The 23,658-nt window shown below is 43.5% G+C and overlaps 1 protein-coding gene and 1 long non-coding RNA gene across 3 annotated transcripts in view; one reads left to right on the top strand and one right to left on the bottom strand.

The window, feature by feature from the left end:
- Positions 1-15,669, bottom strand: part of LOC134360110 (LIM/homeobox protein LMX-1.2-like) — a 264,136-nt gene extending 248,467 nt beyond the window's left edge. Inside the window, exons 1-2 of the mRNA XM_063074189.1 lie at positions 15,534-15,669; positions 14,932-15,118 (exon numbers count right to left, since the gene is read on the bottom strand). Of these exons, the coding sequence (XP_062930259.1) occupies positions 14,932-15,118; positions 15,534-15,669 (323 nt within the window). The remainder of the gene's footprint in view (positions 1-14,931; positions 15,119-15,533) is intronic.
- Positions 15,670-16,759: 1,090 nt separating this feature from the next.
- The window catches only part of LOC134360112 (uncharacterized), a 119,161-nt gene continuing 112,262 nt past the window's right edge, over positions 16,760-23,658 (top strand). For both annotated transcript variants that reach the window (XR_010021256.1, XR_010021257.1), the window contains exon 1: positions 16,760-16,797. This is a non-coding gene — a long non-coding RNA (uncharacterized LOC134360112). The remainder of the gene's footprint in view (positions 16,798-23,658) is intronic.

Below are 23,658 nucleotides of genomic sequence, written 5' to 3'. Positions count from 1 at the left end.
AATCTCATGTATTATTGATGAGAGTCCAGGAAAACAAGGGCCTCATTTATGATGCTCCTCCAGGAGGTTTTCTCTGCATTAGAAATAACTGTTACATCCGGGATGAAAGCAATGTGTGTGCAGAAGCACGAGGAAATCTGTAGATGCTGGAAATCCAAAGCAACACACACCAATTGCTGGAGGAACTCGGCAGGTCAGGCAACGTCCATGGAAATGAATAAACAGTTGCTGTTTCAGGCCGAGACCCTTCGTCAGGACTGGAAGGGAAGGGGGAAGTTACCTGAAAAAAAAGGTGGGGTGGGGGGAGAGGAAAGAGGCTGGCTGGAAGGTGATAGGTGAAGCCAGGCGGGTGGGAAAGGTCAAGGGCTGGAGAAGAAAGAATCTGAAAGGACAGGAGAGTGGATAAGTAAAAGGTCAGAGTAGGGAATAGAGGAAGGGTGGGGGTGGGGGAAAATTTTGTTCACCGGAAGGAGAAACTGATCTTCATACCATCAAATTGAAGGGTTCCCAGACAGAATAGAAGGAATATGAGTGTGGCCTCATCTTGGCACAAGAGGAGGCCATGGATCGACACGTCAGAACTGGAATGGGAACTAAAATGTTTGGTCACCGAGAAGTCCTGCTTGTGGCAGATGTTGCGGAGGTGCTCAACACAATGCACTGTGGCAAGGTGTCATACACAACAGTTGTCTCTCAACGGTACTCCTAATACTGGGAGAATGCTCTTCGCAGAGTGGCATTTATCAACACCGAACACCATAACCATTGTTTACATGAATGAAAAGCTTAAAACGCGGAGAGAAAATTGTGGAAAAATTTAGGGAGGGAATTCAAGAGCTCGAGAAGCATGGTAGGTCAAAGCACACAGACAAATTTCTATGGATGCAGAGCAGAGAGTGTCCTAACTGGTTGCATCCCGCAATGGAAACACCAATGCCCAGGAATGGAGAAGTCAACCGAAAGTGGTGGATGCAGCCCCGTCCATCACAGGCAAAGCCCTCCCCACCATTGAGCACATCTACATGGAGTGCAGCCACAAGAAAGCAGCATCCGTCATCAAGAACCCCCACCACCCAGGTCATGCCCTTGCTACTACAACTGGGAATGAGACTCAGAAACAGTTATTACATTACAATCGTCAGGGTTCTGAAATGGCGCGCATAACTTCACTCACCACAGCCTACAGACCCACTTTCAAGGATTCTACAACTCACGTTCCCAGTATTATTTACTTCTTCTTTGCACAATATGCTTTATTTTGTACATTCGTTGTTAGCCAGCCTTTGTTTGTGTACATTTTTTCAAAACTTCTATAGTATTTTTTTAATTTTCCTATAAATGTCTGCAAAAGGAATGGGTCTCAAGATAGGATATAGTGACACATACATACGAATTTACTTTGAATTTGAAAGTGGACTCATTAATACCAGGGTAAACATGAGGCCGGAGGTCAGATCCTTTGGTTTATAGGGTTGAAAAGTTTTCAAAGACAGCATCGAGAGAAGGGTTTAGAACAACGGGGAGACAATTAATATCAAGAGTTCTGATTAACAGGCCCTTAAATAGATTTGGCTCCATTCTAAGAATCAAATGCTTTTGTACAGAATTTAGAATCAGAATCCGCTTCATTTCACTGACATATGTCGTGAAATTTGTTGCTTTGTGGCAGCAGTACAGTGCCATCACTGACTATGCCTTCTATGTATATTTAATAAAGTAGTCTCTACTGCTTCCCTAAGCAGAGAATTCCACACAGATTCACTATTTTCTGGGAAAAAAATTCACTACTCTCTGCTTTTTCCGGAGTGTAGTGAGTCAGTGGAATTCTCTGCCTGGAGCAGCAATAAAGGCTACCTCATCTTTGTCCTAAATCTACTCACCCGAATCTTAAGGCTATGTCCTGTGGTTCTAGTAAGGGGAATTTAGATGGGATAAAGGACATTTGGATTGGATGAGGAAGAATTATTTTCACCCAGGGCAAGGTTGAAATCTAATTGCGCCAAGGACGGTCCCAAATTGGCACGGTAGCGTAGTGGTTAGCACAACGCTTTACAGTACAGGTGACTCAGGTTCAATTCCCAGCGCTGCCTATGAGGAGTTTGTACATTCTCCCTGTGACCGCGTAGGTTTCCCCTGGGTGCCGTGGTTTCCTCCCAAAGGATGTAGTTAATTGGTCATTATTAATTGCTCCATGATTAGACTAGGATTAAATCAGGGGATTGCCAGGTGGTGCGGCTCGAAGGGCAGGGAGGGCCTATCTGGCGCTGTATTTCAATTTTTTTTAATTTATTCATTTACAGGATGTGGGCATCGCCAGCTAAGCCCATCCCTAGTTGCCCTTGAGAAATAATAAATCAATCCAGCTGCAAAAGGAGAAAGGTTGGCCATGGAGCTAGCAAAACTGAGAGCTACAGAAACACTAACAAAAGCTTCAAAGACCTCAGCCCTGGGAGAGGAAGGATCTTCGCCAAGTACAGCTTGAAAGTACAGCTTGTTTCTGTCTACAAGAAGGGTCAGAGCCACCTCTATTTCCTGAGGAGACTGAGGTCCTTTAACATCTGCCGGACGATGCTGAGGATGTTCTACGAGTCTGTGGTGGCCAGTGCGATCATGTTTGCTGTTGTGTGCTGGGGCAGCAGGCTGAGGGTAGCAGACACCAACAGAATCAACAAACTCATTCGTAAGGCCAGTGATGTTGTGGGGATGGGACTGGACTCTCTGACGGTGGTGTCTGAAAAGAGGATGCTGTCCAAGTTGCATGTCATCTTGGACAATGTCTCCCATCCACTACATAATGTACTGGGTGGGCACAGGAGTACATTCAGCCAGAGACTCATTCCACTGAGATGCAACACAGAGCGTCATAGGAAGTCATTCCTGCCTGTGGCCATCAAACTTTACAACTCCTCCCTTGGAGGGTCAGACACCCAGAGCCAATAGGCTGGTCCTGGACTTATTTCCTGGCATAATTTACATATTACTATTTAATTATTTATGGTTTTATACTGCTATATTTATACTCTATTCTTGGTTGGTGCAACTGTAACGAAACCAAATTTCGCTCGGGTTCAATAAAGTATGACTATGTCTATGAAAGACAGGCCCAGGACAGAGCAGCCTGGCGAGCTGCTGTCGGTGCCCTGTGCTCCAGTAGGCATAAGGGGCCTAAACGAGTACATATGGTTGAAATCTAGAGTGCGTTCCCTGAGTGGGTAGTGGAAGTAGATAGTTCCACAACATTCAAGTATCTAGGTGAGCAGGGCACAGAAGGGAAAGGTGCAAGTGTTGGTAAATGGCATCAGTGTTTGTTTTCAGCATGGACATTGTGAACTGAAGGCCCTATTTCTGTGCAGTGTTACTCTACTCTAGAACAACAACCGTTCACTCCGATGCAACGCGCATTGCGCTGCCCCTCAAATAATTCTTTAGTCATCCTTATTCTAATTGACAGGGTGGCAGGGTGGAGATATATCTCTAATAAAGGGGGTGTGAGGTGCTCCTTCCCTCCCTCCGCTATCCTGCAGGTCACCCTCGGGCAAGGTGTAGCACCTGCTTAGCCCCCCGACCAGGGTCACATGAAGCCCTGGGAGCAGGTGGTGGATGGTCGTATGAGTCGCTGGTGCATATCACAAGTCCTGGTTATGCAACCACTGACACCAGGCAGACAATCTCTGAAGAGTATTAATAATGACTGGGACCACCCATCTTGTAAAGACATTGCCTGGAAGAAAAAGGCAATGGCAAACCACTTCTGTAGAAAAATTTACCAAGAACAATCCAGGTGACGGAAAACTATGATTGCCCACATCATACGACATGGCACATAACGAACGAATAAACTCTAATTGACAAAGCAGCAAGAATTAGTCTCTCAAGCAACACACACAAATTGCTAGAGGAACTCAGCAGGTCAGACAGCATCTATGGAAATTAATAAACAGTTGAGGTTTTGGGCCAAGACCCTTCATCAGGACTGGAAAGGAAGGGGGAGAAGATGGCCAAATAAGAAGGTGGGGAGTGGGAGAGGAAGGGGGCAAGCTGGAAGGTGATAGGTAAAGCCAAATTGGTTGGGGAGGAGTGAATTAAGAAGCTGTGAGGTGACAGGTGGGAAAGGCAAAGGGCTGGAGAACAAGCAATCTGATAGGAGAGGAGAATGGAGAATCTCTTGTGTTTAGAATTAGTCTCTCACCTCTTTTTTAGGTTCCTCCACTTGCTGATGGGAGAGTTAATTTTCCCCAGAAAACAGGAGGCTTCTATTTGTTCAGTAAATTGAGAAATAGTTTTGTTTTCAAGTATCAGCACTATAAACAGGGAGAGAAGGAGGTGTACTCTAATCCTGCCAACCTTAGCACAATTCCCTAATGTTGAGCTCTCCCCAAAAATTCTTCACACTCCTCAACCGGCTCCACAACAGCTGCTGTCTGAGGAGGAGAACGGCTGGGGGCAAGGAGCGAACGAAGGTTAATCAAAATCTGGTTAAGCAAATCTGCCAATGTTTTAGAAAGTTTGAAAGCAGATGCAGCTGTCGTTAGGAGCAGAGTGGCACTGACACGGGATGTGACGGGGGCTGTGAAACTTACTGTTAGGTACCAACTCCTTCAAAAATATTTGGTTGAACAACTACAAATAGAATAACATTTAGAGTCCAAACACAGAACTGCATTTGCAGACACGTGAAAATCTGCAGACGCTGGAAATCCAAAGCAACGCACACAAAACGCTGGAGGAACTCGGCAGGCGAGGCGGCATCTATGGAAATGAATAAACAGTCGACGTTTCGGGCGGAGACCCTTCATCGGGAGTCAGGAGTCCTGTCTGACCTGTTGAGTTCCTCCAGCATTTTGTGTGCATTGCTTTGCATTTGCAAATATTGATTAAGCAAATGTGGGCTTCAATGAAAATGGTAAAGACTGCTATGAGATAAAGGAGTGCATTATCACAGCACAGAAATGTATAACTTCTTAAATTTAGAATACTCATCAATAACTCTGACAATATTGATTTAATTATTATCGTATTAACTTAATTGCGTTTCAATTTTTTTAAAGCTGTATTTCAGTTTCCATGCTATTCAGGAAGGAACTTATTTGCTGAAGAATGTGAGGAATTATATATAGTTACAGAATGAGAACGGGGCAGCACGGTAACATAATGGTAATGCTTTAGAGTGCCGGCTGTAAGATCAGGGTTCAATTCCCACCAGTGTTTGTAAGGAGTTTGTACATTCTCCCCCGTGACTGCGTGGGTTTCCTCCGGGAGCTTCGGTTTCCTCCCACAGCCCAAAGACGCACAGGTTCACGTTAGTAAGTTGTGTGCGTGCTGTGTTGGTGCCAGAAGCCTAGCCACACTTGCTGTCTGCCCCCAACACATCACAGACTACGCTGGTCATTGACACATTACAACACATTTCACTGTACCTTTCAATGTTTCAATGTACGTGTGACAAATAAGGCTAATCCTTAAATCTTTAAAATTTTATGTTCGCTTTTGGTCTTCCATGTCTATGTGAAGGGCCAGTGTAGATCGTGTTTCGGCAGACTCAATTCAAGTGGAGTCAAGTTGAATACAATTAAAATCTGCCGAAAAGGACATTGCAACTCAGCTTGTTATATCGACACTGATAAATGTTGGCCTGTGTCTGCCTCACTAAGGAGAGCCCCAAACCAAGAATTTCCTCGGAAATCAGTGGCTGGATTATTCTTGTGGTGACTCTGCTCTACTCTGCCGGGGTCGGGTGTACAGAAACTTGTGGTGCTACCTTATAGGCTTGAGGCCCTGAGTTCTATTCTGACTTCAAAGCATGCCTTCAGCTCACTAACCCTGATCCGTATGCCCTTTGGACCGTGGAACGAAACCAATGCGGTCACGGACCCCAATTAAACCCCAATTGGCGATCGCTGGCTGGTGCTGTAAAGCGATGTGCTAACCACTACACTACCGTGCCACCGCACATTATAGATCAGGAAGGAGGTACAGAAGCCTGAAGGCACACACTCAGCGATTCAGGAACAGCCTCTTGCCCTCTGCCATCTGATTCCTAAATACACATTGAATCTTTGGACACTACCTCACTTTTTTTTAATATACAGTATTTCTGTTTTTGCACATTTTTTAAAAAATCTATTCAATATACATATACTGCAATTGATTTACTTATTTATTATTAAATTTTTATTTCATTTTTGATTATTTCTTCTCTCTGCTAGATTGTGTATTGCATTGAACTGCTGCTACTAAGTTAACAAATTTCACGTCACATGCCTGTGATAATAAACCTGATTCTGATTCTGAGATTCGCCTGAAGAGACTCTTAAGGGCAGAGAGGTAGTGAGATGGAGACAACTGAGAGGGCAGGGAACTTCCCTGGCGACTGAGTACCAGGCAAAAAAAAACTTTGGGGAGTGGCACACAGAGGGTTACAGCTTGCAGAAATAGAGAGAGGCAAGATGACAGAGGGAAACAAGGGTACCAGATTCAAAGCCAGAAGCAATAAGCAAAGGATTGGCATGTGAACTAGATTTGGGAACATAACATAACAAAATTAAGAACTAGCAGCAGAAGTAGGCCATTCGGCCCATCGAGCCTGCTCCGTTATTCAATTATGATTATGGCTGATCAGAATCAGAATCATAAACACGAGAGATTCTGCAGAATCCAGGGTAACACACAAGAGATTCTGCTAAAATTCAGCAGGTTAGGACTGATGAAGTGTCTTGGCTTGAAACGTCGTTTGGCTATTCCCCTCTGTAGAAGCTGACTTGCTGAGTTCCTCCAGCATTTTGTGTGTGTTTCTCAGAATGAGGATGAGAATATTTTCACTGATACATGTTGAAATGTGTTGTTTTGCAGCAGCAGTAGAGTGCAATACATAAAATATACTATAGAGATAGATACAATATACAGAATGTAGAAGTATTGAAGTAGTGTGGGCACAATGTAACAGTCCATAGAGTTTTGAAACAACCTCAAGTTTGCCAGCAGGAAAAACTTTGTCAGGTATTCAGGGAGGAAACAGTCAATACAAAACTGTTTGCCCATTGGAAGTGACTGCATTAAATCCATTTGTAGAAGTTGACAATTTCTTGTTTTCTGCAGCAAACTCCCCAGGTGTGTTTCAGTTTAGGAGTTAGTCAGTGCAGGAGCTATAATAGGCAGGCGGTGCCTCCACCAGGGAGTGTCACACGTCTCACCTCCAGGATCAGGTCTGGACCTGACTCCACAATCCCACGGCCACAATGGACTGAGGTGAGTGAGGTGAAAGCAGCAAGGATGGGACAGGTCACAGAGGAAGCTATAATACGAGCTGACCACCGTGCTGAGATCAGATTCAAAAGAATCTGAATCAGAATCAGGTTTAATATCACTGACATATGCTGTGAAATTTGTTATTTTATGGTAGCAGTACAATGTAATACATAAAATAACTATAAATTACAATAAGAAATACTGTGTATATATGTATGTGTGTATGTAATACAGTATGTTATATACAGTATGTATGTGCATGTAATTCAGTATTTATATACATACATACACAAATGTTTGTATATATATACATATACAAACGTTTGTATATATATACATATAGACACACATATATATGTATATATATATAGGCATCCGTTAGTCTCGTGAGACCATGGATTTGCGCCTTGGAAGGTTTCCAGGGCGCAGGCCTGGGCAAGGTTGTATGGAGGACCAGCAGTTGCCCATGCTGCAAGTCTCCCCTCTCCACGCCACCGATGTTGTCCAAGGGAAGGGCATTAGGACCCATACAGCTTGGCACCAGTGTCGTCGCAGAGCAATGTGTGGTTAAGTGCCTTGCTCAAGGACACACTGCCTCAGCCAAGGCTCGAACTAGCGACCTTCAAATCACTAGACCGATGCCTTAACCACTTGGCCGTGCGCCAACACATGTATATATATAATTAAATAAATAATGCGAAGAAGACAGCAAAAAATTGTGAGGTAGCGTTCAGGAGTTGGCTCGTTGTCCGTTCAAAATCTGATGGCAGACGGAAAGAAGCTGTCTCTAAAACATTTAATGTGTGCCTTCAGGCTGCTGTACCCCCTCTCTGATGGCAGCAATGAGAAGAGGGCATGCCTGGGTGATGGGGTCCTTACTTATGGATGCCACCTCGTTGAGGCATCGTCTTTGATGCCAGGAAGGCAAGTGCCCATGTTGGAGTTAGCTGAGTTTACAACCCTCTTATTGTGAACAAGTTCTCCTTTGCTTTCACATTCCCTTGGGGTTAAGCATGACTTGGTTCTACAACAGTTCTCTGGGCTCTATGATGGCTGGTTCTTAACAAGGTGAGCATTTAAGAAAATTGAGAAATGATACACCACTTCTGCTTCCTTTACTGAGCTTTGCATGCACCAGATGATTGGTCTTGAAGCCGTCAATGCAATTACCAATAGTCCATTATCATGCAACGGATTGGGAACAGACCCAATCACTGTGCAGACTGGTACAGGTACCTTTCTCAGTCCTTCTCTACAGTGTAGCGGTTAGCACAACACCATCACAGCTTGGGCCACTGGAGCTCGGAATTCAATTCTGACACCTTCTGCAAGGAGTTCATTCGTTCTCCTCGTGAACGCATGGAATTCCTCTGGATGCCCAGGTTTACTCCCACAGTCCAAAGACGTACTGGCGAGTAGGTTAATTGGTCACTGTAAATTGTCCTATGATTGGGCTAGTGTTAAAATAGGTGGGTCGCTGGTCAGTGCGGCTTGTTGGGCTGGAAGGGCCTGTTTCACACTGCGTCTATAACTAAATAAAGTGTTGTACCTCCCCAACATGCTTTCCACCAGGGTGGAGGTCATCTACAGAACGATAGATCAAACTAAACCAAGATTCAGTCAATGAACAGCAGTAAATTTCAGTATGCGCATTCAGCATCTGAGCACTAAATCTTCACCTGAAGCAAAACAAATCTACAAATCCCAGGTATATAGCTGTCATACTGTGGAGGTGAGCTGTGCACTCGCAAACTTCAAACACAAGAGATTCTGCAGATGCTGGAACAACAGAGCACATATTCAAAACACAGGAGGAACTCAGCAGGTCAGGAAGCATCTGTGGAGAAGAATGAACAGTCAATGTTTCAGACCGAGATTCTTCATCAGAGCTAATGAAGACTCTTGGCTCAAAACGTCGACTGTTTATTCCTCTCATTAGATGCAGCCTGACCTGCTGAGTTCCTCCAGCATTTTGTATATATTACTCTGGATTTCCAGCATCTGAAGAATCTCTTGTGTTATATGGGTGGGCCTCCCCAAATGAACTTCATTGCAATTGATAAATTAAAAATTGTCAGTATATAGATAACTTCACGGGGTTTGATCTGCTATTTTACCAGAGAAAGTCTCAGTTTCGTGGAGTACAAAAGAAAATTACTGTAACACACGTCTCACACATTTAAATAGTCCCAATAAAGAGACGCAGAAAAAATAAACTGCAGGTTACCATGCTGAACATACCTACTTGTAAAAGTATTTCAAAACCAGTGCTCTTCCAAAGAGCTGTTGATTTATGTGGCTGCACCCCGTCTCATTAAATGTTTGTCACTGTCAGTCTGTGGTGATGTTCACAGCAGGTTGCCATGTCATGTCACACCAGGTACCATGATTCAGCAGAGGTTAATAAGTATAAACCCTTCTGCTGCCGAACAGTTTACAGATCCCGACTTCACTGCTTAACATCTAGGCCAATGTGCAGCTGACTAGTGAATTCAGATTATTTTATACCAGATCAGTGCGAGGTGGCAGGGTTTCTCAACACGTCAGTTATTTGAGTATCCCAAACTTTATAACGAAACACTTCCTTGACCCAGTGGTGACTGGACCCAACATTGGACCCGCAATAGAAAGAAACCCCTTCCAGAAGCGCAGAAACCTGGGCAAGATTTCTCTGTGTAAGCATTTACTGCCAGTATCCAGGGCGATGGATTTTCATGCTGTTGCTATGAAATTCACATTGTTGCCACTAACCACTTAAGGCCCCATTGGGAAGCCTAGTCAATGCCTGACAAAAGTTGATGCAAAGTAATAGTTGTTGTCTTTTGTTTGTTGCCAGGCGTCTAACAGAGTACTATTATGCCCCCGTGATTGAAGTAGCCATGTTAAACCCCTATATATAAAAAGGGTCTAAATTTTAGTGACAGGCATGAAGTGTGGTAATGCAATGGACAGCTATGTGGGGCTGAGCTTTTATGTTGTTTTATAAGTACTCTGCACTGATTCTTTCTGGAAATCCCCCAAATTTGGTGAAACAAAATTTTAACTGAAATAAGCAGCATTCAGAGTCAGGTCAGAAACTTGTGCAAAAACAGATTTGAAGGCAAGCGAATGACGCCTTTGTGTTGTGAGGGCACAGAGCTAGTCAGTGAATAAATTTATTGGAGACTTCTGATGAGAGAATTCAGACGAAGCACTCTACCACAATCCACCTAGACAGCACCAAGCATATCTGAGCAAACAAGTGTTTGCAAATAATTGCCATTCTGAGGTATTCCAAAATGTTAGACATTCAACCGCTCCTGGACCAGAGAAATACTAATCAGGACAAAATGCACACAGTTTTAACTGTAAGGTTTGAACTGAATTTCCGTCCACAGTACAATGCAATTAAATTTAAATTATTCACAAACAAGTGACTGTCTGATCATATTATGTCAATCAACAATCGTACCTCTATCCTCCCTTTATGTTTCTAAATTATCTGTATGTACAGTATATAGTATAGAAACCTCAATCGTGTGCTTCTGGCTATTTTCTATGATTATATTTCAACGACAGCAATCTCCCCAACCATATTATAAAGTACTTGTTACGGTCACTTTGAAATGTTTACCTTTTATTTAACACAGTGAAGCAGGGCTTCTCAATATTGACCACAATCTGAAAATCAAAACAACTTGTTGTTAGGTAAAACGCATTCGCCTTATTTTGTGTTGCGGGTTTTTTTTTGTGTGCGTCGTTTACAAATAACCGAGGCGCAAAAACAATTCATGCCCCACCGCAAGGAGGGAGACAGAAAAACAAACAAAACAATAATGTAATATTTAACCGCGCAAAGTCAGACTCGGGTTGGACTGAACTGGGAAATAGGATTAAAAACCGCTTGTCTAAACCGTCGCCCAGTACGGCGGGTTTTATCATTTAAGAAACGGGAACTCGCTCTCTTCGTACTTGTTAATACCTGCTAACTATCCACAATATTCGAACTTATTTTATTTTATGTATTTACTTGTATTTACATCTTCTGCTTATATCTAGTCCTCTCAGATTTCTGCCTGTTTTCATTGATTTTGGTTTTAAGTTTAAAAAGGGATATATATAAATACACGGGGCTGAATGCGGATAAAAGTGACTTCACCGCTTACACTCACTCACACTCACAAACGGAATGCCGGTTTAACATATCAACGCTCGGTTTTGAGTTCGTCAATGTTATGCCTTCTCTCGCTCGTTGAGTGAAGCGACCGGATAAGCACCACCGTTCGCTTGGTATGACCCGTCTAATTCACGGTTATTAAAAGCCACATAAAACATAATTTACCGAGAGTTCTCAATGTGGCGAAAACATACAGTACGGTGTTTGAATGCAGAATCGCCGTCTGACCCGCAGGAATGTTCATTCAGAGGATGCCTCCAATTTTAACGATTTTGGCTAAGGGTTTACAACTTAAATTCGCAGATCCAGACAGCGACTACACTCTCAAACGAGTTGGAAATGGAAATCCCCCAGTTGTAATAGAAGGTCTGCTTGAACCTCATTTAAAACACACACAAACACACACACACACACACACACACACACACCAGCAGATGACCGCCCTACCCCGACAATGTTACATCAACACCGGCTGTTGTAAACCTTTCGTACATCACTCACGACCTTGAAACTTCTGTAAAGTTATAACGAAATAAGTTGAGTCAATTTTCAAGGAAGCTGGCGGCGTTTCTGTCATTATGTGGGATAAGTCAGTGGTCTGGAATGAAATGTACTTTAATTATAGATATTTACTGCTGTATTAATATGAGAATCGATAACTTGCCTCAGAGCAGGGCTATCAGCAGAACAACTTGACCGTCGTATTCAAAAACACTCAAAAAAAGCAACTCCTGAGACAGGTCTGAAATTTACGCCGACAAACTTCACCGGGGAGAAAACGAAATTGGTTTCGCTTAGTTCAATTAGTTCACTCCTTTCCCTTTGCTCCCTCCCTCTCCCCTGCACGCATCCTTGACCCACACATACACCTCCCCACACACGCACACACTGGCCCCCATCCACGTCCTGCTCTCGATACCGAATGACCGCACTTACCGCCCCGCGCACACACATACATACACACCTTAATCCTTTCGCCTCCTTGCCACTGCATTCGACCCCTCTTCCCGCTGTTTTTCTACCCGCCCTTTCCCAAGGACAATCGTTTTGATATAATTAAACACCAACAAAAAATAAATCTCATTCGATGTTGATAGACCTCCGAAAAAAAATGAAACCATCATTACTAAACTTGTCTAAAATTACAAGTAATTCATAACGCCAAACAGAAAGCCAATATAAAGGAAAGAATTGTTTTCTAAAACGCATATTTAATAGTGTTGCAAAATAGACGAAATCGCGCCGTGTAACTTCGCACTCTAGCTGTGTGAATTTCAGACCTTATACGAAGGCCCGTTTTGCTCTCTTTCAGATCTCAAAAAGCAGTGTGATCTTCCAACCCAGTTACTTCCCTTCAGTTATATGTGTTAACTAGATCTATTGATACGACATCTGCTCCTTAATGGCACGCAAATGTATCGGTATTTTTTGAAGAATGTAGAAGATACAACGATTTTTTTTTGAAAAATAGCAATAGTAAGGGACGCTGTCGATCGAACTGACTGAACGAGCAAATCTCGAAGCTTGCGGCCAGCTGGATTTGTCCTCAAAGCCCACTCGGCGCTGCATTAATCTAAACTTCATTAATCTAAACAGCATCCAACGACTAAATTAAATCTAAGGCCCATTTCAGGATCTGACGGTGTGTTACTGACTGCAAGTTTGGGTGTAGAGGTGAAATTATTTTATTTTTAGAAGTCCTAAAACAGAATTTAGGTGGACTGATAGTAGTCTTATCATTTTAATAATTTGTGTAAGTATTTGCACATTAACGATATGCGAACGGAGGAAAACAGATTAAGAACTAAAGAGACAACAGCTGGCGGATTTAGCCGAAAGGTAATTCTCCAAGGCCGAGAGTAACCCTAGACCAGAAACACTTCGCAAGAGTAAAACCACTCCTGAATATCTCTTGTACATTGTCACCTGACAGTCTCCAAATTACAGAGTTTACAATTCGAACCACGCCAACGCTCTGCCATCTCAGGGCTTGACAGAGGTAGCTGGTGAGTTAGGTGACAGTAGAGAGCCGAGCGGGCACTCGCTGTTGCTCGGTTTCAAGCGGGCCAACCTATCCCTTGTTTGTGACTGGTGTGTATGTGTGAAATTCTGTTATGGGGCTTCTTTTTTAAAAAAAATTGCCCACCACCCATTCCCTGCACAACTTGTTCGCTTTGGGCAAGGTGATCGGATTCCCTTGCCCATAAAGAGCAGACATCTGAACTGAAAATCAAAGATAAATTGCTCAGACAACACCTGCGACCGCGAGCAAGAAGACAAGCTCTCGATTCTATCCCATTTTAATATCTCACAGCGCCGGGCATTTTTCGTTTAATAAATCAAAGACACCAGGGCCGTCCCCCCACCCACCCTTTGGTTTTGTTATCTCTAATCAAGGTAAGTTTGAAGTGACCTCATTCAAATTTGTGATCTGATACCACGTCTAAAATCCATCCCTTCCCTCGATGCCTAGATATAATTTAAATGCAACACACACGTTTCATTTGTACAGAGAATTTTTGTCTTTACAAGGACAACGCGTGTGCGTTACAACAATATGATTCGTGCTGCGCGCTGCAAACACGCCTGTCCGCGACTAATTCTTGGTTAGGTGGCCAATAATGAGGTAAATCTGGGCTCTAAGGTGATCAAGGACAAAGAGTTACTGAGCGTACAAACCTCACCGACCTCGGCCAATGGAGGTAATAAATGCGTTATTATTAATCCATTTTATACTTGTCAAATACAACGATTAAGGGGTAGATTCGGCCTGGAATAATCCATGAAAAATAGCGTGCCCAGTATTCGAGCTATACGTGTTTCGGACAAATCCAAATAGTATTCCAAGCAATCTCGATAAAACAAAACACATCGCTAGTTACAGGTCCCGAGTGGAATCAATACAAATCGGCTTTACTAGAAGCAGTTCAAATGACAATATCACGAGAACTTTGAATTTATGGAATTTATGCAAATACAACAAGAAAACAATTCATAAGATACACAGGCCCAAATTTGTTTTTGTTTTGGTAACGATTATTTGTGATCTTCAGATTTAAATATAACACGAGCTATAGTGCCAGTAAACTCCGCCAGGGACGGTCCCAAGCCCGGCAGCAAAACGAGGACGAGCAACGCCGTCCCGTAAAAACCCAGAGCTACAGAAACGCCAACGGCGGCACCAGGGGCCTTGTCCTTGGGAAAGGAACGATCTTCGAGGATAGGCTTCACCTAGGGAAGCAACTTGAAGGACTGGCCCAGAACAGAGGGCTCTGGCGAGCTTCAGTCGGCGGCCTTTGCCCCAGTAGGGGTAATAGGCTTAAGAAGAAAATGACCGTGAATGGATAGCGATGGGTTACTATGGAAACTATATTTTCGGGGGTAAAATCACCGCACTGTATTTCCAACAAAAAAGGTAGGGGGGAGGAATGTTATGGCGTTATATTAAACAAGGCCTTCAGTCCAAACTTACTGAAGACTAGATGGTGCGGTAGACTTGCATACTCGAGATGAAATGTGCACAGACTTACTGTTCATAGTCGGGCTTGCAGTAAAGTTTTCTGTCTCGAAAATAACAGCTCCTGGTGAGTGGTTGTTGACATACTGTACATTGCAAGCAATGTTCGTGCCAGGAAGCATCGTTCACTCGCATCAGAAAACGGTCTTCTATAGGTCGTTGACAGCCGTCACAAACTTCCTTATGCTTGCATTCAGAACCTGAGGACAATATTATTATTTTTAATCCTCGCGGATTGCGATCAATCTTTACAAATCGAAGTGGCTATTCCTAAAGAAATCATTGATCCAAGCCTCCCAACATAGAGTACTAGTTTATACCCTCCCTAGTTTTAAAGCAAGAACCGGTTCACTGACAGCTCCACAGAACGTGTCGCGCTAAAGCGAAGCGATTCGGAAAATAACAAGTCGAAGTTGTCCACGGCGGTGCTTATATTTATCAAAATCTGTTATCACAAACTCGTTCCAGTCTTAAAATATTCTTAGTAAATAAAATAACTATCCTCCCGGTGTCAGTGAGTCTTGCATGTTGTAACAGTCAGCGATATGACAGCAATGACTGACTTCGTATAAAATAAGAGGAAGGGAAAACAAAGTTTACAAAGTGTTTATTTACCGATAAGCATTCCCAGGGTGGTTGGACCTGAACGTAACGGGAGCTCCTCCATTTTTGTCCCGTCCAACATCTTCGGGCAGCCGGAGGTTCTCTTCAGGCGCCTAACCTGTGATTCGGGACCTGTTGTAAGAGCCATCCTGTAAGATCACTTACACCACAGCACAAAACGGCGTCCCGGCTCCCTCCCCGGCGCTCGCAAAGTGCAACTTTTAATGCTAAGCTGTAAGTGCAATCAATACTATGTCCTACGAACGTTCACATGCACAGGAGGGGAGAGGGGGGAGAGCGGGGAGGAGCGGGGGGAGGGGGAGGGGGAAGTCTTTTAACAGTATTGTGGATAATTGATCGTTGCACTGCTAGTCAGTCAACACTTGTACCGGTTTGTTCAGGGGCGGGGGGAAAAACAAGGGAACTTCTCTTAAATAAACGTCTACTTATTAGCATCTGAAGGTAGGAGAGTCTGAAGACTAAAACTCACTGGGAAAAAAAGTTGCAATTCAATCGACTCGTGCTATTTTGTAAGAGAGAGCGAGAGAGCGAGAGAGGGGGGAAGAGAGAGAGAGGGAGGGAGAGAGAGAGGAAAATTAACTAGGAGGAAATCCCAAGAAGCAGGCAGCAGGTTTTCCCTGGATGCGCGGATGTGAATGTGCCATGCACCGTTCTCTCGAGCGAGTTGGTATCGCGCCGGAGAGGGAGTGGGGTTGGCGGGAGGGAGGGAGGGAGGGAGAGGAGGAGGAGGGGAGTGGAAGAGGGAAAAGGGGGAGGAGGTTAGCCCCGCGCAGGGATACATACGCCAGCACGCCGGCTCTGCGCCCCATCTTGACATCCCGACGTGTCCCCGCCCGCTGTAACAGTGCGCCAATGTGATGGACCGACTCCAGTGTCACGCTGCCAGCCGATAAATAGGGCGCCCCTCTAATACGCAGACCAGGTGGGCAACATTTCACTTTTATGCCTATTACTTTGATTATTATTATATTATTTTCAAATCCTCATGTCCTTGATTCATGTCTAAAAATGCGTAAAAAAACTAACAAAATATAATACGAGTTTTTATTTTTTTAAGAAAAACGTAGCAATTGGCTGTTAAGTCACGTTAATTGTGACTTAAATGTGTGTTTTTTTTCTGCGGCAAATCTGAACTGGCGCTAGTGACGAGTTAATCGCTTCGGAAATTCTGTGTTTTTGTTTATGTTAAAGTGACAGGGAAGGAAATCGTTAAACGCGGCCAATTGCTACCCAGAGACCGCCACCGACGTGAAAGGTGAGAGTTTTCATATATTGGGAATCGGTACGTTGGACCATACAGATGCGCTTTCTATTACCGGTGCCCTTGGTAAGGCTTTCCCTCATTAGACCGTGTATTTATTCTGCATTCTGAAACACAGACATCTCTAAATATTTCATTGCGGTCCGTGCCACTGCTCTCCATAAAAAGCCCAATTATTTTCCCAATGTTCTGAGGCACGGTTTTATGTTAAACAATCGCATCATGGAGCTAACAGCTCGCTGGTACAAAAATACTTTGCTCACTTGACCCAGTTTTTACTAGTCGGGGGTGTTAATTGTTATCAAAATAACGTTGTTAATGCGCATTTCAGCTCTAAGGTTGCTAACGGAACCCTTTTGGCGCTGACGGATACCACGATAAATAAGGCCTTAACCTTATACCCGGCAATAGCTCGTGATAAACTCACACAGAAACCGCGCCTTGGAGATCAGGGCAACGCGAATGGTCCTGTTATCAACGCGGATCAGACAGCAGCTACTGTCTCCGTTTAAAATATGCATATTTACATTTTCATGTCATGCTCGGCGTTGGGCGAGCATCATATATCATTTTCTGACTGGGATATGTGGGGCGACATCCAACAATATCTCAATTATCCAGAACATGAGCTTTCTGCTCAGGTTACCTCGAAGTTCTACACTTGCAGGCACACTCTTAGCACGTCCGACCCCTCTCTGTTAGAAAGCAACAGCAAGAAATCGGGATAATGGATAAGGCGAAAGTTAGGAACAGTGACCTAGATGATAATAGTTGGGACTCCTTGTGTTTTTGAAGTTTCCAGTATGTGAAGATATTTAAATTAAAATATATACATTTTATAAATCTTATATGTGCCCCGAGTAGAAACAAGTCGCCGGTGTAAAATCCATTGACACATTCTTCATCTCGGTCCGAAATGGGTTGCTATAGATTCGCGCTTGTAATAAATAATGGTTACAATGGTGCGGAGGGTTTGTAAGATGTTGGCTGTCCCCACCCCCCCCCCCCCCACCCAGCAAGGAGAAAATTGCATGATGTGCTTTTTTAACGCATTTGGTGCGTTAAAGGTATGCGTTGGCGAGGTTGAAGCGACGCATCTTTGGATGGTTATAGGTGACAACTGTTCCGCGCCCACGCTTTACAATAGATTTTGCTTCGTTTAGCCCTGATGTGAGTAAAGTCCAGCAGAGACTGGGACATGGAGTTGCCTGCGACCAGCGCAACGGACAGTTGACTTTATATAATTAAACCTTCCCGGTCTTCCGTGAGGATCAACAGAACCAAATAAAAACACATTCATTAATATTTTCGTGCAATTCAGTCGGGAAACATCCATCTTTATCTTTGAACGCTGCAGCACTGATTTTCTTTGAATGAAATTTCACATAATCGGACCTAAAGTCCACATTCCCAGAATAAGTCGAGGCCGTTAACAGGGGCATGGCTCGCAGTTATTAAATTCTAATTGGCATCCTGGGGAAATGGCCTGCCTTTTAAAGATCATAAAAACTCCACATTTATTTTAATAAATATGTATTATTTGCATTGTCCGCGGCATGAAGGCCGATTATTACAGCTTTAAAATATTAAATGACAAATTATATTCTAACTTAATTTTTTTTCTTAATTTGTTCTTCAAAATAATCATTCCCACTTTGTCAAATTTGCACACCATCCATCATCTAACGGTTGTTCTTAATTCTGAAATGAATGACGGTGCTTTTTTTGGCCCATGCTCCAACAAAATAGTCTCATTATATCTGCCAGAGAACAGGGGACGTGGGAATTGGATGCATTTATCTTTCGCTTCTCAACATCTTTGTTTCGAAAATGTTGTTATCCATAGTAAGAAAATGGGATATATAAACCCGTTCATGCCAGCTTTCTCTATGTCTCGCATGAATGTATAGTTCCGCCGTTCGTTTCATTTTTCTCTCCGTAAAGTATCCGCTGAGCTTCTAAAATTCAGGCATTTGCTCCTTCGGTGTTTCATCCACCTCAGCAATGAAAGGAAATGTTCTTCTAACACGTCGCTTATAATTCTATCGTAAACGTAATTTAATACATTTATAAATCATCTCTTTTATTCTTTACACTGGCGTTAGAAAGGTCTAAAGCCATTGTGGTAATTTACTTGGGACTACATATTTTGATATGTTTTAAGTTATAGACAGTTATTATCTTTAAACAAATTGAAACTTCGAACCACGGACTAATAAAACAGAACCCTAGCCTCTAATCTGTTCTTGTAAATGTCGAAATCGACTGCTTCGTTGTTACATTCTTCCCAGCTAAATGACTAGATATTGATGCTTTATTTGCTTATGCACATTTTTCTTTTAAAAATGCGCTGTTTTCCTCGGGACCCTTTATTTTGTAATGCTGGCATCATAATGAAATCTACTGGACATTTTAAGTATCAACGCAGCGGTGCTAACGTAGCATGAGACAAACCGTATTTTCATCCCCGCGAAATTCACGCCTCTCGACATAAAAATCTTATCCAAAGAACGATTCAACGAATGGATATCCTTAATTTTAAAGCAGTTTGATCTGATCTGTAATTCATGTTACATTTTATTTTGTGACCTTACCGTATTATTATGCCCGGTCTAAATGTTTAGGAAAACAAATATCAGAAGTAGGTGCAGTGGAGATTCGAAGTGGTTTTCTACAGTACCTTAATTCGTGATATGCATCAAATCTTCACGCAGACTGCACAGTGAATTGTGCAAACAAAGCGAATTCGGACTAGAGCGCCCTCCGCCGGTCGATACCGACAATACACTGACCTGTCCCACAACAATAGAAAACGCAAGGGCTAAGACATCGATAATGCTCACAAAGATCTCTTCCATTCCAAACCGAAAGCCCTCTCTTTTGCGGCAATCTTCCCCTTCACAGACCCATTATAAAAAAAAAGGCGAAAATATGTCGACTAAGCGGCGTGTGTGTGTGTCTGAGAGAGAGAGAGAGAGAGAGAGAGAGAGAATTAGACAGACAGACAGAGACAGAGACAGAGAGATTGCACTCAATATCTTCACATCAATTAATCTCGATATCGAAATTGGGGCGGGACTTGGCAGCATGACCGCGTGGTGGATACGAAATTTTGACTAGTTCACTAAGTTGAATATCAGAACAAGAATGATGCCAACACAACGCTGATTCTTATCATAATAGGAACGCTATGAATTTTCTTCAGTATATAGAATAATAGCCGGGTCTTTAATCCCCTATCGTTTAACTCCCTCGTCTTCATCCAATCGTACACAAAAGTATTTAAACTAACATCGTTTAAAAAAAAGACACTCTGGATATAAAACAACAACAAAAAAACTCCCGCGAAGTTGAAGTCCCTGATTCGTTCTCTGCAGCTGCTGCCTCACCTGTAAAGTCTTTTCAGCATCGTCAGCTTCTGTCTTACAAATATCATCCACTTCAACGGTCAGGGCGAGAGGCCGCTATAAATATCATAAACAGCAGTAATTTTAGTTTTCTTTCATTTCCAGGAGAAGATCTGTAGGCGTCATTAAGCCTCTGGTTGTCCCACACATAATATTTTCCACACATAAATTAAGAATGTGCGTGCAGCGTGCAACCTCTTTAAAATGTCGCATTGTAGCCTAATATTTGTTATATTTCATGACTGCGTTCGGGAAAGGGACTATTTCTACAATGACAGCTTTTAGATTTCTTCGCTGCCACTTACGCAATTGCAAGCGGTTTTCAGCAGTTAACACTGTTGCATTTCGGAGTACCGGTCTATTGTGTTTTTGCCGTGTTGTCTAGGTAAAAGAAGTCAAACTGGCGAGGAGACCGTGTTATTCTGACAACAGATTACCGTGCGTAGTTTATGTATCAGTAGATAAAACATTTTATTTGTTGGTGCTTGGAGGGGTTCGGCTGCAACCAGTTACACAAAATTACCTTGTAATTGCAATGTCAAGTCAAAGTTTCACATTTACGTCATTGGTTCTAGCAAACAAAACAACCCCGATGGAAAAAAACACCTAACGCTCGAAAGCAGCTATTTGCTATTTAGAAGTATATTTTATACGTCAGTATATTATCCCGACCTCCCAGGACATATTGGGGCACGGGCTTCACTGGTTTAAAAATATACACTCAGTGGCCACTTTATTAGGTACACCAGCACACCTGCTCGTTAATGCAAATATCCAATCAGCCAATCATCTGGCTACATCTCAATGCATGCAGACACGGTCAAATGGTTCTTCGCACCAAACATTAGAATGGGGAGGATATGAGATCTAAGTGACTGTGACCGTTAAAAGATTGTTAGTGCCAGACGGGGTGGTTTGAGTATCTCAGAAACTGTTCATCTCCTGGGATTTTCACACACAACAGTCTCTCGAGTTCACAGAGAATGGTGCGAGAAACAAAAATAAATCCAGCGAGCGGCAGTTCTGTGGGCGAAAACACCTTGTTAATGAGAGAGGTCAGAGGAGAACGGCCAGAATGGTTCAAGATGACAGGAAGGTGAGAGTAACCCAGGTAACCACACGTTTCAACAGTGGGGTGCAGAAAACATCTCCGTGCGCGCAACACGTCGAACCTTGAAGTGGACGGGTAACAAGAGCAGAAGACTGCACTCTCCCTAATAAAGTGGCCACATTGGTAGTTCTTTGAAATATTGTGGGGGATATACGCTCTCACCGTCAATATATTGTCATTGCCACAGCAAAACACTGCTTTGGTCGTGCGCGGTGCTTGCAGATGGTTTTCTGAGAAGGAAGGTAATGAAGCTCTACAATTGGAGCGCACAATGCTCCACCCACGGCGTCACCGGAGGAGTTATCTCACGCAAGATGCGCATTCCCATTGAAGATTGCAGCCACGTGCTACCGAAGGACAGGGGACCTCCTGAAGATTGCAGCGAGAGGGGCAACCACGAGTGGTAGAGTGGGCGATTGGGATGGGGGAGTGGTAGTGAAATCATTTGTTGACAGGAAAGGTTTGGAGAGGGATGTCGGTCAGAAGATAGTTTTTGGCAGCGTTGCAGAAATTCTTGGGCCGATTAAGTGAAAGGGCAAAACGTGACAAATGGAATACAATATGGGGCCATGCACTTTGATGGAAGTAATAAAGATATAGACTATTTTCTAAACCGGGAGCAAATTCAGAAATCGGAGGTTTAAAGAGACCGAGGGGTCCCAGTGCAGGATTCCCTAAAGGGCAACTTCCGAGTTGAGTAGGGAGGGAGGAAATCAAAAGCAATGTTATAATTCATTTCGAGGGGACTGGAATATATTTATTTAAAAAAACAAGGATGTCATGCTAAGGTTTTGTAAGGCATTGGCCCGACTGCATTTGGAATATTGTGAGCAGTTTTGGGTTCCTTCTGTAAGAAAGGATGGCTGTCGTTAGAGAGGGTCCGGAATAAGTTTATAACAATGATCCCAAGAAGGAAACGGCTAATGAGTGAGCAGCGTTTGGTGGCTGGGCGTGTAATCGCCGGGTTCAGAAGAATGAGCGGCGATCTCAATGAAGCCTAGACGGAGCGGACGTGGAGAGGATGTTTCCTACAGTGCGGCAGTCCCGGACTAAAGGACACAGACTCGGAATACAATGACGTTCCTTCAGAACAGAGATGAGGAGGAATTTCTTTGGCCGGAGGGTGGCGAATCTGTGGAATTCATCGCTACAGATGACCGTGGAGGCCAAGTCAATGGGTATATTTAAGGCGGAGGTTGACAATTTCTTGATTAGTAAGTGCATAAAGGATTACAGGGAGTAGCCGGAAGAATGGGATTGAGGGGGAAAATAAATCAGCCATGATGGAATGGCGGGACAGAAAGGATGGGCCGAATGGCTTAATTTTGCTCCGACGTCTTATGGCAGGAGGACCTGTTTAAGAACTGCATGGCTATATGATGTGGATGGAAGGAGGCTATTCATTGCAGAGTGTGGATGGGGAGGGCGCGTCTGATGAAGATCTGGAGTCGGAAGAGGGATTTGAATTTTGCCGCGGGAGAAAAAGGCGGACAGCTGCCGTAGAATGGACGGCGGGAGGGCACTGACGTGTTACCGACCGGAGACGGGGTTACCAGTTCATTAACGGGCTATGCCCGGCAAGAAGAAGTCAATGGGGAGCGATCCCAAGGCGGAAAGATTCGGGAATCCCGTCGCCAGCGTGCAAAAGACTTATACAGCACGGAAGCAAGCCCTTCGGCCCAATTCGTCCATGTCGACCAAGATGACTAACTGAACTGGTCCCATTTGCCCGTGTTTGGCCCATAAGTCTCTGAACTTTTCCGATCCATGTACCTGTCCAAATCCTGCAGGATTCCTATTTGTGCCATATTTTATAGGCTTCATGTCCCGTGTTATATCATTGCCCAATGCTAAACCTTTCTTCAACGAATATTCACTGTGGAGACATTTGGTTTGGTTATATCATTAGAAAACAAACAAGCAAAAGCCCTCTCGCTTACTGCTCCAAAGTCACAACCACACTTCCTTTCCCCTTACCATCGGCTTAAAAGAATTAATCATATAACCATATAACAATTACAGAACGGAAACAGGCCATCTCGGCCCGTCTAGTCCGTGCCGAACTCTTACTCTAACCTAGTCCCACCGACCTGCACTCAGCCCATAACCCTCCGTTCCTTTCCTGTCCATATATCTATCCAATTTAACTTTAAACAACATCGAACCTGCCCCAACCACTTCTGCTGGAAGCTCGTTCCACACAGCCACCACTCTCTGAGTAAAGAAGTTCCCCCTCATGTTACCCCTAAATTTTTGCCCTTTAACTCTCAACTCACGTCTTCTTGTTTGAATCTCCCCCACTCTCAATGGAAAAAGCCTATCCACATCAACTCTATC

Source organism: Mobula hypostoma, chromosome 21, assembly GCF_963921235.1.
Source record: "Mobula hypostoma chromosome 21, sMobHyp1.1, whole genome shotgun sequence".
NCBI classification, from domain to species: Eukaryota; Metazoa; Chordata; class Chondrichthyes; order Myliobatiformes; family Myliobatidae; genus Mobula; species Mobula hypostoma.
This window is presented reverse-complemented; position numbering and strand designations above follow the sequence as displayed.